Source organism: Prinia subflava, chromosome Z (assembly GCF_021018805.1).
Source record: "Prinia subflava isolate CZ2003 ecotype Zambia chromosome Z, Cam_Psub_1.2, whole genome shotgun sequence".
NCBI lineage: Eukaryota > Metazoa > Chordata > Aves > Passeriformes > Cisticolidae > Prinia > Prinia subflava.
Window position 1 is genome coordinate 95,947,472 of NC_086283.1, and position 17,194 is coordinate 95,964,665.

The 17,194-nt window shown below is 41.7% G+C and overlaps 1 protein-coding gene across 5 annotated transcripts; it reads left to right on the top strand.

The window, feature by feature from the left end:
* Positions 1-6,959: 6,959 nt before the first annotated feature.
* MTX3 (metaxin 3) lies at positions 6,960-16,910 on the top strand. 5 transcript variants are annotated; one of them, XM_063423026.1, is made up of 9 exons: positions 6,960-7,074; positions 7,506-7,575; positions 9,014-9,090; positions 10,591-10,683; positions 11,710-11,892; positions 12,041-12,117; positions 12,985-13,142; positions 13,541-13,629; positions 14,995-16,910. In XM_063423026.1, exons 1-9 carry the CDS (start codon positions 6,994-6,996, stop codon positions 15,112-15,114), a joined length of 948 nt encoding a protein of 315 aa, XP_063279096.1. In that variant the 5' UTR covers positions 6,960-6,993; the 3' UTR covers positions 15,115-16,910. The 5 variants fall into 5 exon arrangements, with proteins under 5 accessions (XP_063279096.1, XP_063279097.1, XP_063279100.1 ...); XM_063423027.1 differs by having other exon boundaries at positions 15,021-16,910; XM_063423030.1 differs by having other exon boundaries at positions 13,541-13,640; positions 13,874-15,137.
* Positions 16,911-17,194: the final 284 nt, after the last annotated feature.

Here is a 17,194-nt window from a genome sequence, read left to right on the forward strand (position 1 = left end):
GCCCCGCCGTTTAACGGGGGCGGCCCCGGGGCCGGGCACGGCCGGCGGCAGGCGGCGGGCCATTGGCCGGGGCTGCCCCCCGGAGGCGGGCGGGGGCCGCGGCGGGGGACAGCCGAGAGCTGGCGTGGACCGGGAGGGAGCGAGCCGGGACCGAGCCGGGGACTGGCACCGGGAGAGGTGGCTCGGACAGAACCACCGGAGATCCCACCGATATCAACACCTGTGAGGACTCTGTCTGGAGTATGCCCTTTGAGGAGCCTTGGAAACTGAAATGTGTTTAGTGGCTTTAAATTCATTGTATTACAGAATTGGTTAGGTGTGGATGCATGGCTGGAAAAGCAGGGACATGTGCACAATCCTGCTCTTAGCTTAAGGGATGAGTAGAAGATGAAACGTCCTTGAACCATTCCTTAGATGGGATAAGGAGAAAGTAAAGTTTGGAGCAATAGCTGTAACAGGATGCTAGACAGGATGCATTGACCATAAGTTAGGGAAGATTTGCAGCATTTAGCCTCGTGGACAGAGCTTCTGAACCAATTATATATAATGCAAGGACGCGTGAACGCTGTGGTTTAACCAGTGATGTTCAGAGTTAGGTGCATGATATGCTTAGCACAGTATAAATGTACGTCAAATAGCTGAATAAACGAGCAAGATTTTTAACTCGTATTGAGTGCTGTCTTGACTCTGGCTGATTCTCCAGCCAACATTTAGGTAGGAAAAGATCTTTAAGATCATGGAGTGCAATGGTTAATAAGCCGCTATGCTTACTACCAGTCACAAAAAGATGGCCCCAAAAGTGAATTGGGTGTGCTTTAAGAGGCAAGTAAGATTTCTGTAAGCTCAGGTGGGACAGCAAGTCCAGCGCTGTTGCAAGCAGCCCTTCAGAAAACCACCAGCCTGGTGGGGGATGTAGAAGAGTGTCAGAAGCATAAGGATACTGCAGCCTTGTTTACCTAGTCCTGCTGACTGCAGGATGCTTAACTTTGAGTTGGGACAATTTTACATTTAAACCTCTCTTGCCTCCCTTTTTATGTTCATCAGATGGTGACCAGACATTTCCTTGTGTCTTCTGACAATACAGCTGTCGTCTTTGCAAACCCCCTCACAAGTTTCTCTGCATGGTCTGCAGTCAGGTGTTTAGTATCAACTTTAAAGGTTTAAATAGAACAGATTCTCTCCCGTGCATATCTGAAGTCAAAACAAATGGAGATGCTCTGGTGTGCAGACTTGGTCTTGGTAGGAATTTAAATACTCCACTTTTCCTAACTGAAGAGTGTCACTAAAAGGGGTTGTGCAGATTGCAGACTGGGTCAAATTTGGTTTCAGGAAGACAGACTGGCAAGCTGAGGAATGAATCATCTGCTCCTTTGTTTCCTTTAAAGAGCTCAGAAGCATTGGGAGTGCTCAAACTGACCAGATGGAGAATATGGAAAAAAGCTGTTTGGTTTAGCAAACTCTCAAACTCAATAACTTAACCAAAGTCAATTTAAAAAAACCCAACCTTCTTCTTTCAACTACAACAAATTTCAGCACTGTGTGTTCCCTTAGGATATCATTATCCCATTGTTTGTCCTCTGCTTCAGAAAATTTTAGCCTCTACACTGCTGATTTTGAGAAAGTACAGGAGAAAGGGAGCAAGTGAGACACATTGTGAGCTTCCCATCCTGCTGTACAGCTCCCTGTGTCCTGTACATCTCTGTATGTATCAGTTGTGCTGATTAATCTCTATCATGTCAGAAATCCAAGAAGCCCTGCTTGGCTCCATCGCAGCTTGCTATCCACACTCAGTTGGAAAAGTTGGAGCCGCCTGATATTATTTACATCATAAAAAGTACAGAAACAATAGAAGGGAAAGTTTATGTTAAAGTGAGCAAAGTAGTGTTGATTAATGTTCAGTCTCATCAGGTTTGGTGCATACATCTAAGGAGCACCACAGAGAGCAGCCCTTGGGGGGCTCATTGTGTGAGAGGCAGGACACAGCACGCTGCAGGGCGGGCTGCAGGCGGTGCAAAGCAGCAGCTCTGCACCACACAGAGCATGGCTGCGAGCTGCTCGCCAGCACAGCCCCACTGAGATTTTCACATACCTTCGGCTGGCCTATATTTACATGTCCTCTAATTACTCTCCCCACACGGCACGTACCCTACAACCTTACTTCTCAGCTTATTCTTGTTAGCAGTGTTGACCCGCTCCTTAAGTTGCCCATTTCTTCCTCTGCCCGCTGCCAGGCAGCTCTGCCATAACCACTGTGTCACAGCATGGTGCTGTTCCTTCTCCTCACCCTACTGCTCTTCTGTACACGTCTCCACACAAGAAGGTGAACCTCAGCTTCCCTCCCACATCCTTGCCCCTGCAGTGGAAGTGACAGGAGGATGCAGTAGTGTCAGTGGGCTGGCCAAGAGCTGCACAGGGGAGGAGAAAAACAGATCATCAGGTGCAGAGTGCTGATAAGCAGGGAAAAAAGGAAGGCTAAAAAGGATAAGCAAGAAGCAAGAAGATGGAAAAAGAAAAGAAGGAACTTTAAGTGTCATACAGTCCTTAAAAATAAGTATTAGTTCAGAATTTGTCCCCAACCTAAAGCATGGGGGGACACTACAGATGCTGTGAGGCTAATACATGGATCTAGAGCAGCATTGATGATGTTCAACTGCTTATTAAGAAAAAACCTCGACTCAACAAAGAGCATTTTTTGCAGAAATATACTTAAGTACATGATCGAAAAACACTATGAAGGTCTGCAAAATAATCATTACAGTATTACAGTTCTGGACAAAAAAAAAAAAAAGAAAGACAAGGATAGCAACGGTTTGCTTTCACCTAAAGGGAACACCATCAGTAATTTATTATATACTTTGAGTTCATTGAGTTTGAGTTTATCAAACCATATGACATGTTTTCTTGAAAGATTTCCTTATCTGACAAAAATATTTATTAAGTAATTATAATTTACCATTCCTTCTTCAAATACACAGGAGTGTCTTGCACTGGTGCTAACCAGCCCTACCGGAGTAGGATTCTGTTTGTAGTATTATGTATTTGTTAGTCTTAGATTTGTGAGGACCATATTCTTTTCTTGCTCTGTGTCTGCTTATTCTTTGTGCTTACTCACAAAGAATGCACATGGAAGCTATGTTTGGCAAACAGCCCATGAGGCACAATACAATATGACAGAAGGGAACTGGTTCACAATATAAACAGAAGCTTAAGTCCAGGTTCAGAAGAATTTAGTACACCTAAAGGTCACTGTAATTTTTCCAGTTTTCATTTCTATTCTGAGTTTTATGCTGGAATATGTTACAGACTGAAGGGGATTTTGTGCTCAAGCACAACCTTCTTTAAGGGATTTCACAAAGTAGAAAGCTTATTTTCTGTCTGAAGGGACTATTTGACCTTTTAATCAATATTTTCAGTAAAAAAATGGAATACTAGCAATTGCCTTTTCACTTTTGTGTATTCTCTGAAGTACAAACTCCAGCTTAAGTTACTGGAGGCTAAATAAGAAACAAGAATGATTTAACCTGATTAATCAATTGAGTTTTCAAGAAACTTTTATAATGTCAGTCACCTTTCATAATAAAATCATAGGTATGTGACTTATTTTTTGATACAGAATCTGCAAGAAAACCTCAATCACTATAATGTTTGACCTGTTTGTTATTATATAATTTGATATGTCTTTAAGCATACAGAATACAGAGAAGCTGCAAACATTACAGATTTTGCTTTACCGCAGTGTCTGTAACTTGTTCAAATTCCAAATAATGGGGTAAGGGAAATAGAAAAGAAGCCTGCTGCCTAATTCACGTTACATGTTTTGTTCCTAATGTGCATCAGGAGACTACTCACTTTCATGGAATTATACGGATGATTAAAAATCAGGATTCATGGGCAATTAAGATATAGAAATCTTAAGGCAAGTGAAATATCAGCTCTAAAACACATCCTTTCATATTTATGTCAACATTCTTGGTTTTGATCCTGCTTAATTTAAAAAATAAATTGTTGGTTTCAAGGGTTTCAAGTTTCAAAGACAGGTTTCAAAAGAATTTTTGCTTTTCCAAAACACAAACTGAAGCTCCACTTCTTCAAGTCAAGTCATATATCCATCTTCAATGCAATTATTTACTTTTCATTTACACTGATAGGAATTCCATGTAGGCAACCAAGAGGAAAAAGTTCCTGACATGGGGGAGGGAAGGCACAGATTGCCTCTTTTTTTATCTTTGTTCCAGATTCCACAACAACACAGAGAGAAACTGGGCCTGAAGGCAATGCAAAGCTTACTTCCCTATTTACCTCCTAAGCCTTGCAGCCTGCCTGAAGAAAAGCCATATGACAGAAAAGCTCATAGAATGGTTAGGTCTTTCTTAAAATAAGACCTTGAAGCTCATGAAGTCTAACCATCAACTTGCAGCACCACCATCATATTCACCATTAAAACGTGTTCTCAACATTCCCAGGAATGGTGACTCCAACTACTTTCTTGGGCAGCTTGTTCCAGTGCTTGAAAACCCTTTCAGTAAAGAAATTTTTCATAATGTCCAACACAAACCTTCCCGAGTGCAACTTGAAGCCATTTCCTCTTGTTCCAACACTTCTTACTTGGGAGGAAAACTGAACACTCCCCCCGCCCCCATTTATGGTGTCTTTTCTGAGACTTGTAGACTGCCAAGGTCCTCCCTGAGCCTCCTTTTCTCCAGCCTAACCACCCCCAGCTCCCTCAGCCACTCCTCACAGGACTTGTCCTTCAGACCCTTCACCAGCTCTGTTGCCCTTCTCTGTACTCATTCCAGGACTTCAGTCTCTTTTCTATCACGAGGGGCCCAGAACTTGGCACAGCACTCGAGCTGTGGCCTCACCAGTGCCAGCACAGGGGACAATCCCTGCCCTGGCCCTGCTGGCCACACCACTGCTGATCCAGGCCAGGATGCCCTTGGCCTTCTTGGCCCCCTGGGCACTGCTGGCTCATGTTCAGCTGCTGTCACAGCACCCCCAGGGCCTTTCCAGCCCCTCTGCCCCAGCCTGTGGCCCTGCCTGGGGCTGTTGTGAGCCAAGGGCAGGAGCCAGCCCTGGGCCTTGTTGAACCTCACCCCATTGGCCTCAGCCATGATCCAGCGTGTGCAGATCCCTCTGCTGATCCTCCTGCCCTCCAGCAGGTCAGCACTGCCACCCAGCCTGGTGTCACCTGTGAACTGCCTGAGGCTGTGCTCAATCTCCTTGTCCAGGTCATCAAAAAAGACACTAAACAGGGCTGATGTAAGTATTAAGCCCTTCATAAAGTACTCCTTACAGAAATAGATCTTTGGGATCACAGCTGCTAGCATCCACAATTACCTTTCAGAGCTTTGCACGTCACTGCACCTCCTTTCACATGGTGCAGGGACCAAAGCAAAGTACCTGGACAGACTGAGAAGTTAGCTGGTGCCTGTAGGGAGGAAACAACTTAAAAAATATCTTTAGAATATGTATCTTAAATAAGCCTTTAGAAGAAAAAATGTAACGTAGCAAAGAAATGCTTCTGTTAACATTGCCAGTGATATGTTTTTCTGAGGAAAAATGTCGGTATGTATTTCTTCTCCCACGTTCCTCATAAAATGGAGTAGAATGATCTCAGATCTGTGACATAAATTTTTATCATAACACTTTCGTCCACAAATTTCATGTGAATCTGAAATTGTAGAATCTGGGAGAGTGAAAGGAAAAATTAAGCTTTACCCTTACTGTCCTCCTTATGCACAGAAGACCTGAATAAGGGTGGTCAGTACAGGGGGGGGTTTTAGTCAGTGTGTGGTATTTTTTCCTTTTGTGGGAAGGATGGAAACTTGACTTAGCATTTAGATGCACTGTGGCACAACTGCACAAGGTCTGAATAAACAGCTGACAACTTGGTGCCTCTAAAGGTCTGCAGTTAAAACCACACTGAATGGGATATCATTATAACCTGGTCAAAACTGGTAACATATTATCAGAGCTCCTCCTTTTTAGAGCCAAATTACTGATGGCTGCTCTTCACAGTTGATTGAGAACCACTTTTTTTTTTTTTTTTCCTATGAAAAGTCACAATTCTGTGTGCAGTGTCAGAGGGTGAGGGTTCAGCCAGACAATACCAAAAGCATTTCAAGAGGACTACAGCTGCAGCATTTCCCCACAGGATCACAGGTACTGGCCACCCCTGCCCCTTCCCAAGAGGCTGAACCCCACCTGGATAAAACAAGAAAGGACCTTGTTCCCAGGTAGGGTTTGGCCTCTTCTCCCAGGCAAGCAGCAACAGGACAAGAGGACATGGTTCTCAATTCAAGAAGGACATTGAGGTGCTGGAGCAAGTCCAGAGAAAGGCAACGGAACTGGGAAAGGCTCTGGAACACAAGTCGTGTGAGGAGGGGCCGAGAGAGCTGTGTTTGTTTAGCCTGCTGAGAGTCTCCTCTCAGGGGAGACCGTATTGCTTTCTGCAACCACCTGAAAGGAGGCTGTAGCCAGGCAAGGGTTGTCCTTTTAGGGAGGGACATGGGTACTATGAGGACATAGTCTTAAGCTGTGCCAGGGGTGCTTTGGGCTGGACATTTGGAAAAATCTCCTCACAGAAAGTGTGATTAGACACTGGAACGGGCTGCCCGTGGAGGTGATGGAATCACCATCCCTAGAGGCGTTCAAGGAAAATCCACATGTGCCACTTGGTGCCACGGTCTGGGTGACATGGGGTTCGCCACAAGCTGGTGGCGATGACCTCAGAGGCCTCATCCAACCCAGCGGATTCGGTGCCTCTGTGACTTCCCGAGCGCGGGCGGCGGTGTCCGGGAGCGGGGGGCCCCGTGGCCGTGTGTCCGTGTGCCCATGTGCCCGTGTGTCCGTGTCTCCGTGTGCCCGTGTCCCCGTATGTCCGTCCCGCCGCCGCTCCCGGCCCTCCTCCCTCAGCCGAGCCCCGCGCGGGCGCTCGGGCGCCGCCACGCGGCGGGAGCGGCGCCGCGCGGCGCGGCCGGCACGGCGGACAAGATGGCGGCTCCCATGGAGCTGAGGTGCTGGGGAGGAGACTGGGGGCTGCCGTCCCTGCACCCGGAGTCTCTCACCGTCATGGTAACGGCCCGCGGCCACCGCCCGGCCCAGGAGGGAGCGGCGGCGCCCCGGGGCTCGCCCGCCGCCCGCACGGGCGTTCGCGGCGCTCCTTCTTGCCTCGGGAGAGGCCGGGGGTGGGAGGCGGGGTGCTGGGCCCGCGGCGCGGGCCTGGCTCGTTCCCCACGGGAGGCGGCGGCAGCGCTGCCGCCCTTCCCGGGGGCGCCGAGCTCTTCCCGGGGGCGCTGCCGCCCTTCCCGGGGGCTGCGGGGCCTCTGTCCGGTATTCCCTGGAGCCGCATTACGGCGGGGAAGCCCGACCGAGAGCCGTCGCGCACCTGCTGGTGGCTGGTCCTCAGTGCACGAGGGTGTTTGACACAACTTCTAAAGCTCTGTTTTACGCTTTTCTTACACGTTGTGACGGGTTTTCTCCCCTGCCTCCCAACTTTATTTCAGGCTTACGCCAAATTTTCTGGGGCTCCCCTGACAGTGAATACTATAAATAACTCCTGGAGAACTCCGAAAGGTATCGTCTTTGCAGCCTTTACTGCTCTAATCACAGCTATATTATGAATGTAGGTCCCAGTTTCTGTGTTTGCATTGGGTTTGTGTTCATGAGTGCAATTTGCCCCAATTAAATGACTTCACAACATCAAGTGTGATGAATTCGTGAGAATGAAATAATAGAAGTCATAAATAAAGTGCTCCAGAGGACAGTTTATTAAAATGTGTATGGATGAGGCAACAGGCAGTTCACAAAGCAGTAATGCCAACTAACTGTTTCAGTCAGGCAGTCTGAATTGATGATATAGTGAAAGCAAATTTGTAAGCTTTTGGCACTTTGCATATTTATAAAGGCAGTAACTAGACACGTGTGTGGAGGTGCTCTTTAGTTACCTGTAACTTAATGGGTTGGTATGGTTGGAAGTGGAATGTGAGCCTCAGCAAGTACAGCTTACACTAGCTGGGATGTTTGGTATTGTGCTGAATTAGAGAGTTTGACTGAGAAACAGTGAAGGTAAGCTGTCAGAGAGGACTTCTTTGTTTTGGATGCTTCTATTCATTGGTTATTTGTTTGCTCTTGGTGTATTTAAGAGAGGCAAAATCACACCAAGATGAAAATGCTCTGTCACTTACACGTTATCAGTTCTGGCAGTACTGTATTCATGCAGAAGCTGAGCCTTTGGTTCTCGCTTTTCAGTGTGTTGTTTTCTGTTAGGGGAAAATACCAAGAAGTTGGTGGGCTTGCTAAAAGTTTGGTGGCTATCTTCATAAAGAAAATACATAAAATCAATTAAGAAAGCAGTTTAAATAATAAGTGTTGGTGATAATTGATATTTTAATATTATTTAGCTCTGTGCTGTTGGGCTCAGTCTGGCAGTTCTGTTGTGAATGTGGTGTAAGGTAGCCTCTGTTACAGAGACTTTACAGTCTACAGGCTTTGGTCCTGCAGTCTTATGGCTAAAGGCTGTCCAGTCAACTTCTGACAGAGGGGAAGTACTTGGTTCTTTGAGTAATTCATGGCTATGCAGTGGTAGGTTGGGCTAGAGAAAAAAAAAAACGATGGTTAAAATGGATTTGGAGGGGAAGGAGAGAAGAAAAATTAAAAAGAGGTTCAGAGGTGGATGAATTGAGAGGGCAGCTGGACTGAGTTGGGATTTTTGTCTTAAGTCCAGACAAGTAGCCTGGTTTTCAAAGTATTGGATACCTAGCAAAAAGCACTGGCTTCAGTCTGATTTGATGTGGCCCCTTTTTATGCTTATTGTTAGTAAAGGCCACAATAGACTAAGAGTATTTGTAACCTCGGTGGAGCTCTCCTGCTATGTAAAATTTTATATTTATGTTTACAAGTTAGGAAAATCAGAGCATGCTATTGAGAAAAAGAAAGTACATACAGTGACTGAATGCTTTCTAGTTAGAACTCATCCATACAAATTGTTGACTGTATTATTTATGCCTTCTAGGAGATCTTCCAGTCCTGGTATCAGAAGACGTTGTTATTTCTCAGCCAGCAAAAATACTGAACTTCTTAAGAAAGCAGGTAGATCTCTTCCAAAATTATTTGTTTTCTTTGACTTGCAGTGACTTGCAATGTCTCCTTCATACACTGATGCAGGTTTCCAAAAACCTAGAGTTTAGTTCAGACCCAGTGCTTTTCTGTTTCTCATACATGCATGATAATTGCAAAATGGTAGATAAGAAATTTCTCTTCAAAAGTTTGATTGTTAGTTGTGTGAAAGATTTAAAAATAAGCATGAAAAAAATTTAATTGAAAGGGACAACAAGCTGTCCCTGATTGAGCAGTTTCTTAGTGATCACCCTGCTTGTAATTATAACACTTTTAATGTTTTTCTAACTTTGCAGATATCATAGGATATCATAGTTTAGGTTAAGAGTTTAAATAGGTCATTTCCCAGCACTCTTTTTTTGAAAGATAATACATGGAGCATTGTTTTTAGTCTTCATAATTTTTCTATAGCTTCTAATGTCTGCAGGCATTTCTTGATGCACACCAGGTTATTGCCTCTTGCTTGCCTTTTGTAGGACTCTTAATGTTTTGTATACAAAGAATAAAGCTGTACAATTTCTTCTTTCCACAAAGTATAACGATATCTAATAAACCCATTGCATGATCTTTTTATTCCTAAGATGGACTGCTACCCCACAATTCTGCTTTTACATTAGAAATGCAGTGCCTGTGTGGTCAGAAGATCTGTTTAATGCCATATTAGTGAAACTTAAAGTTTCATGGGGAGAAAAACAGAATCTGAAAACTGCATTTGAGTTGGAATTCTAGACAATTGTTTTGAAATTCTGAAGTTTCAGATTCATTTGGATTGAATGTGAACTTGGTATTCATGAATAACAAAGGTTCCATAATGTTGGGGGAAAACCCGCTTTTTATATTAAAGTATAACAATTGTATGCCTGCTTTCCAGATGTTCAAGTGTCAGCACTGGCCCTTTGTTTATAAATTAATGAAGCAAATCTCACTCATCCCCCAAATTTTTCAATCTTTATAATGTATCTTAGAAGAATCTAATGTTAGAATTAAAATTGCAGTCAGTAACTGAATTAATTTGTCTGTATATTTGTTCCCTTACATTGTTACCGTCCAATTTCTTACCTTTTAGAATGTTCATTAAAAGCAAAATATGGGAATGCATGCTTTTTTTGTGCTTACACCTGCTGAAGTGTCAGATGCTTCTTGAAAAATAACAGTGGAGACTTCCCAGGGCTTTGCTACATCCCTGAGTATTGAAAAATTGCCTCTGTCACTGGACATTTGCTTGGAAACAAATAGGAAGGAGACACGAGAATTATTTTGGAAATAGGAGGGTCTAAAGTTCTAGGACTGGCAAAGTGGAAAAAAGGGTTTGGCAGAGTTGGCCTAAAGAATGAAAATTCTAATGAGTGCATTCTTTCTATTCCAAAAATGGTTTATATATTTACTGCCTTGATAGGTGTTAAGTTTGCATTAACTTTCCATTGATACTGTTCTTTGAAAATTCTGTGTAAATGTTTATTTTTTAATTCATAGAAATACAATGCTGATTATGATTTGTCTGCAAAACAAGGAGCTGATACACTGGCATATATTGCACTACTTGAAGAGAAACTGCTTCCTGCTCTGGTAAATATTAATAAATACTTTGTAATGGTCAGAATACTTGGAATTGAATGCTGTAAGAGTTGCCCAATGTGAGAGACATGAAGGTCTCTCAGCCACAGCTCTGGCTGGAACATAGTTGTTGTATTAATCTGGTTTTTGGAAATACCACCTAGCAACTTTTGAAAAGGAAATAAGTTTGTGTGTTTGTGGAGTGTCAGGTACTAATAGTAGTTTTATGAAAGACATTTTAGAAGGACACTTACTTAGGCTTTTTTTTTCAATTGGTCTTTGGAAAACAGTATCCTGAAAACACCTTATTGTAGGCATTTTTTTGTTTCATTTGATTTTATGTAAAACCTTTCATTAAGATCTGTCTGATGTAAGACACACAAGTGCCTTTTGAATTATTGAGTTAAAATTTTTAATAAAGTAAAATGTCTATCACACAGCTTAGTTTTTTAGTTCTAGATAAGACATGGCCATTTGCCCTCACCATTTCAGTGTAATTACATTACAGCTATAAGACCCACAGACACTGAGTCTCTTGAATGACTTTGGCTTCAGATTGTACAGGGAAAAATTCTCTGACTAGATGGTATCATAAGCTATTCAGCTTTTCAGCAGACCATGTTTTTGAATTCATAATTTCATAATATCTTCTATATTAAGATTTATATAAAATTTCAAAACAAAATTCCAGGAAGTTCAAACCTGATGCTTTATATCTGCAACTTTAATTTGTTTTCAATATACTCTGTGTGTGTGTATATCTGTATATACATAGTACTTATGTAATTTTATGCACATGCATATAGTTCTCTGTAGTATCTTTGGTGTTTTTCTTTATTTGAAAAGTAACTGTTGCCTTACTCATGTACTCCTACAGTCAGGGGATTAGTATATTCCTCTATGGAGCCTGATAGCCTTAAATTATAATAATTTCCTGTTTCTTCTTCTTTTCTGAGAGAGGTCTTGCATATGAAGTGTCACAAGATGTCTACTCATGTCATTCAAACTTCGGTTACATTTTTTCTCATGTTGATACAGCTGCACACTTTCTGGGTTGAGGCTGAAAATTACTGCAGTGTGACAAAGCCATGGTTTGCCTCAAGGATTGCCTTCCCACTGCGTTGGTATCTGCCTGGAAAGATGTCCAGGGAAGCACTGAACAGGATCTTGCTGACCAAGGGAGGCCCTCCACTCTACAGTCTCACTGAAGTGGAAGCACAGGTGTGTGTTGTGCAGTAAGGAATTCGTAATTTGGTTCTGTCAAAGACAAGAACTGAAACAGTCTAGCCCGCTGTCAAACTCGCAAATGGTGCTGTGCATACCAGCCTGGCTACACCTATGGCTCTTAGACAGTTTTATGTCTCATCAGATATACAGGGATGCCAAGGAGTGCCTAAATCTCCTGTCGAAGAGATTGGGAACATCTCAGTTTTTCTTTGGAGATACGTGAGTGTGTTGTTTTTTTTTTTTAAATTATTTTGATAAATGACTAATAAAGAAGGTGCCACACCACTCTGTGAACACTTGAACTTTCTTTTTTCTTTTTAACCTACCAGGATGTTTAAAGTGCTTCCCATTAGTTTTATGTCTCACTCTCTGATTTTCAGATAAATCTGAATGAGCAAACAGGGCACAAATGAATTTATCAGACTGATTCAATGTGGCGTCTCTCTTATCCTGCTTTTTTCCACAGAGAGGGAAATGCTGTCCATAGCTGCTAAAAAAATGTGAGGTGCACTGGAGAATGCTTTTCTAGCCACTGAATGTCACCTCCTGGCTTTGTATATAGAAAAAAATGCTTTAGGCTGAGGTGTTACTACTGCCCTCATTGGAGAAGGGCATAGGTCCAGGACACTGTTCCTGTGGTATGTGTGCAGAGCAGGAAGCAGATAGGGCCAACAACATAGAGCCAACAGGTCCTGAAAAGCATGATCTCTTCTTTAGCTGTTGAAGTTGGACCACTCTATGAAGGGGGATCCTGGTCCCCTAGTCCCCAGCATGACTTTTGTGGTGCCAGAAAAGTGTTTTAGCTTGGCTTGCTCATCAATGTATGGGATAGCATGACTCTGTTGTAATGCTGACATTACTGTTTCAGCTTTCCAGCATGTCCCTAGTTAAGAGATGCTGAAAGGGTTTAAAGTTGGATGCTGAAAGCTGGTAGTGTTTACCAGGTTGATAGGCAAAGGTGGAATGACAGAAGGGCTGACTGTATTCTGTCCTGAGTTGTATTTGACATACATGGAAATTAGGTTGTAGAAGTCTTTAAAGTCTTATCTGAGACACTTCAGTGTTTTCTTGTGTTGTCCTTTTTAGGCCTACCACCTTGGATGCCTTCGTGTTTGGTTTCCTTGCACCAATTTATAAAGTGTGCTTCCCAAGGGTACAGTTGCAAGAGCATTTGAAACAGCTTCCCAATCTGTGTCGGTTTTGTGATGATATTTTAACTTGCTACTTCAGGTTAACCGCCTCAGGTAAGTTGTGTTTCTTTTCTGCTTTTTATCATCTGTACTCCTGTTGGGATTAATACTCCAGGATTCCATTTGTGAACCAAGGCAGGTTAGATTTCATGTAGTTTATGCTAGACTTTGTGTGGGGAAATGAAGAAACTTCTAAGGTTGGGCAGAAAGGATTTAAAATTAAAAGCAAGTGTTAGTACTCAGTTTTAGATTCTGTCAAGCATTGGCAAAATCTTACAGCTCATGCTTAGTATACTCCTGATTTTCTCACATGGAATGGCTTTTACACTTAAATTCTTCTTTGCGTAAAAATACTGCATGAATTCTCTCTCCAATGTGAGTTTATATATTAAGAATTTAAAAGCTTCTGTAAATACCTTTTTACTCTTCATCTTTCTACCTTCACTCTCCAGGCCATTCTCCAGCTGGACAGGATACAGCAGATGCTAATCTGCAGAAACTCACACAGCTTGTAAATAAGGAGTCCAACTTGATTGAAAAGGTTACTTTTGCTTCAGTATCTTTAATTTTGCTGCTTTGTTGTGGTTATTTGTTCACAGATATCCTTGCATGGCAATTGCAACTTTACAGTGGACTTTTTATTTTGATTAATTCTTTTCTAGTGAGTTACAGTGTGCAGAGAGGCGGGAAGAACATTACATCATTTGGAAGGAGGAATTAATGAAGCCTTGCACTAAAAAAGTATTTTTAATACAACCAAAAGAACACTGTCTTGCACGTGTGCACACCAACAGAGGAGTGGTGTCTTTCTGCAAGAGTACATTCAGCAAAGAGGGAGGCAGATGTATTGGTCAAAACTCAGAAATGGTCCTGCAAATGAAGCCTGATCACCAGCTTTCCTTGCTCTCAGCTGTATGCTGTAGTAACTAACCAGCAGTCACTCTTCTCCTGCTTGTTCTACATATACCTTTTTTCTAATGTTCTTTGTTTCTAAGGCTGTCACTCAGCACCTATCAAAAGCTATTCAGCTTACCTGAAAAATACTTGTGAAGAATTAGGCTTTTCATGCAGATAGAACACTCTAACTGAAAGGGTAGAAGGCATTTCTTCCTGAAAAAGATCAGTGTGTGAAATAGATCATTAATTATGATCAGCTACCCAATAGCATTAGGTATTGATGCCCTTTCTGGCGTTGAAGTGTGGCTGTGGAAGTTTTAAACAATTGGTTACATAGATATTTGTCAGGCATGATTGAGGAAAATCTGATCTTGCCTCGAAGAAATGGAATAGATTAGGCAGCCTCTGCAGACCTTCCCTGTGCTTTTTTCAGACCACATTACATACATATAGGGCATTAGAGGTTTTTTGTATGAAAATGTGAATTGTTTATATTCAGAGATTAATTTTAACCTGTCTTTGAAAAGGTCTTAACACAAGTGCTTTATTACATACTTTTTGAAGTGTGTAATTAATACAAATTCACTCAGCATCTCCAGAACTTTTCTGATTTCAAAAGATTTATTCTTGCATGGTGCTGAATATACAGAAGCATCCCTTGATGTTAGCAGTTTGACTCTTGATCTGTCTTCTCACAGCATTTGGCTATTGTACAATATTTGACCTCTTAGAACTGGCATTTCAGGAACATCAGCAGTTTCAGGAACTGCTTCCTTCAGGAATATTGACCAAACAAGTTGAGCAGAAGCACATCCAGGTGCCCTGGGTTTAATGCACCATATGTAAGGGAAAGATTAGCAGCTCTAACAAGGCATATATTTGGGAGTGGAAAGAGAGCAAACCACCAATTGTTGCTGGTCCTGCCAGTAAAGATACACCAACCCAGCATTAATGATGGCAGCCCTAACAAATAAAACTAATTGTATAATCTATATTCTGCTGTTGCCAGATCCGGCTCTCATTGTTTCTCTGCAGATGGACGACAACCTTCGTAAGAGTCCTCAGCATCCCCCTCGAAAGCTCACAACGCTCAAGCTTGCTGCAGGTGGAGAGGAAAGCAGCCCAATGAGTCGTTTGTCACCTTGACATCTCTTGCTGCCCATACATGTGTGTTTTGTAACTCAGCTGAGTGCCACAGTAAATTTTTTTCACATGAATGTTTTGAAAGGGAAGAATGTGCTAATGGGTTCAAGTAGAGAAGAAATAGAGCTTTACAGTCTTCTATCTACCAGTTTTTTTAAGAAATTGCTGCATAGATTAGGCTGGCCACACACTACTCAGAAGCTAAGCTAAACTAAACCAAGCTTATTACTGCAGATGTTAACATGATTTTGTACAGCATATTTTTGCCTTTAGCCTACCAGAAGTGTTTACCTAAGGTTAAAAATCTGCTTATGGAATGTTCACTGTTATTTTATGGGTTTTGATTTCACTGTAATCATGTTACTGTATGTGAGTGGGTATACTCTATCTGAAAAGGACAAAGTCCAGTTGCAGACTCTGAAAAGACAAAATATTGCCATTCACGGCAGCTGAAAATGAAAAAAATGACAGGAAGGTAAATATTTTTATTGTGCTTTAATGAACTTGGGATTTGTGTTTTATGGTTGTTTGTATCTTTGAAACTTTGTCATGTTATATATCGAAGGGGATTATTGAAAAGCATGTGCGCTCTGGGGATTAAAATGATGCACAATGCTAACATTTCACAGTACCTCGTATTAGCTCTTTGTGAAACAGGCTTAGCCTGTGCACAGAATAATACCACATGCTGCAAAACCATTAAGTCAGAATCACAAAAAACTTGTAGTGGATGGAGACATTTGATTAGTTGTTGTCAGGACAACACTTGACTAGCAAACGTACTGCATCTATGGATTGAAAGGGACTGGTTAGGGCTTGTTAGGAAAGCTGATGTAGACTTCTAAATGTGTCACAAATGCCTCTTAACTAGTTTTGTCTTATTTTTAATAAGCACTACAGTTAATTCAAAACCTAAACTAAAAAATTGTTTAAAATTTTGATATATGATGGTCTGTCTAGTTCAGAGCTCTTTTCTCTTTGCAAACTGTGGTATATTTCAAGGCGTATTTCTTCTGTTCAGTTATATTTTGTCTTTAACAGAAGCCTTTCCAGTTCTAGAGACCCAAGCAGTTCTGTTACAAAAGAGATGCTGTAATTTTTTACTGGCAAAGTACTGGTAGGTGCTTCATGAGTAGATGAAAAGAGAATTAAACAAGGAGATCGGTCAAGATGGCAGTGTTTAGGATACAGAATTCAGATGTGTATATCAGAATTCAGGTGTATATGTGGGATAACTGTTCTGGGAGGGGTTTTTTGTTGTTTTTCTGGCCAGTCAAAATAGTCTTTCAGCTTCCCTTTGGCTACTAATGTTTGAGATACACAGATAAATTACTTCCTATTTGTGAAGGCAAGATGGTAGATTGTGTACACATTGTACCCTTGGACTTGATATGTCAGGAATGTAATTTCTTTAACATTTCTTAGTTGAAATGTTGGGTTTCTAATGAGCACTTTAAAATACTGTTTAAGCTTCATGCTCTTACTAGAGTATTTGTTGCAGTGATTTGAAATGAATTTAGCTCGTATTCATGATAACTGTATAAACTGACAGTCCATTATATGCAAAAGTAATTTAAATGTTTAAAATTCATTCTGCCTGTACCTTGACAAGATTTATGTGAGATCAAGTCACATAGCTTTCCAGAGCTTTTCTTTTACAAACACGGCTATGGAGAATATGCCTTAGTTTGTTGCTTTTGTGAATACGTACACTGAACCTATAAAATCTCTTTGTAAAAAGGATTGTTATTCCAATATTAAAATTCTGGATTTTTAGTGGAATTTTGGTAGTGTTTTTTTGTGGTATATACATTGAGGTTTTTCAGTATTTTTCTTCTTTCCTTGCAGAAAAGTTTATCTTGTCCATTAAAAATAAAACAAAAACCCTGCTGACTTCTCATACAAGAAATTGAAGCAACTTAGCATATCCATGAGAACAGATTTTAAATTTTTATCACACCTCTTCAGTATCATTACTTTCTTTCAACACAACTGCTTTTCAGAAAAGGAACATTTGCTGATCTTGCTAAATGTGAGCTTTGGTCCGTGTGTTTGGACTGATCTGA

Coding starts and splice junctions, on each gene's coding strand:
- MTX3 (XM_063423030.1), top strand. CDS start 6,994: ATGGCGGCTCCCATGGAGCTGAGGTGCTGGGGAGGAGACTGGGGGCTG. Junction 13,143..13,540: donor CTTCAGGTTAACCGCCTCAG/GTAAGTTGTGTT, acceptor TTCACTCTCCAG/GCCATTCTCCAGCTGGACAG. Junction 13,641..13,873: donor ATTGAAAAGGTTACTTTTGC/TTCAGTATCTTT, acceptor TGCACGTGTGCA/CACCAACAGAGGAGTGGTGT.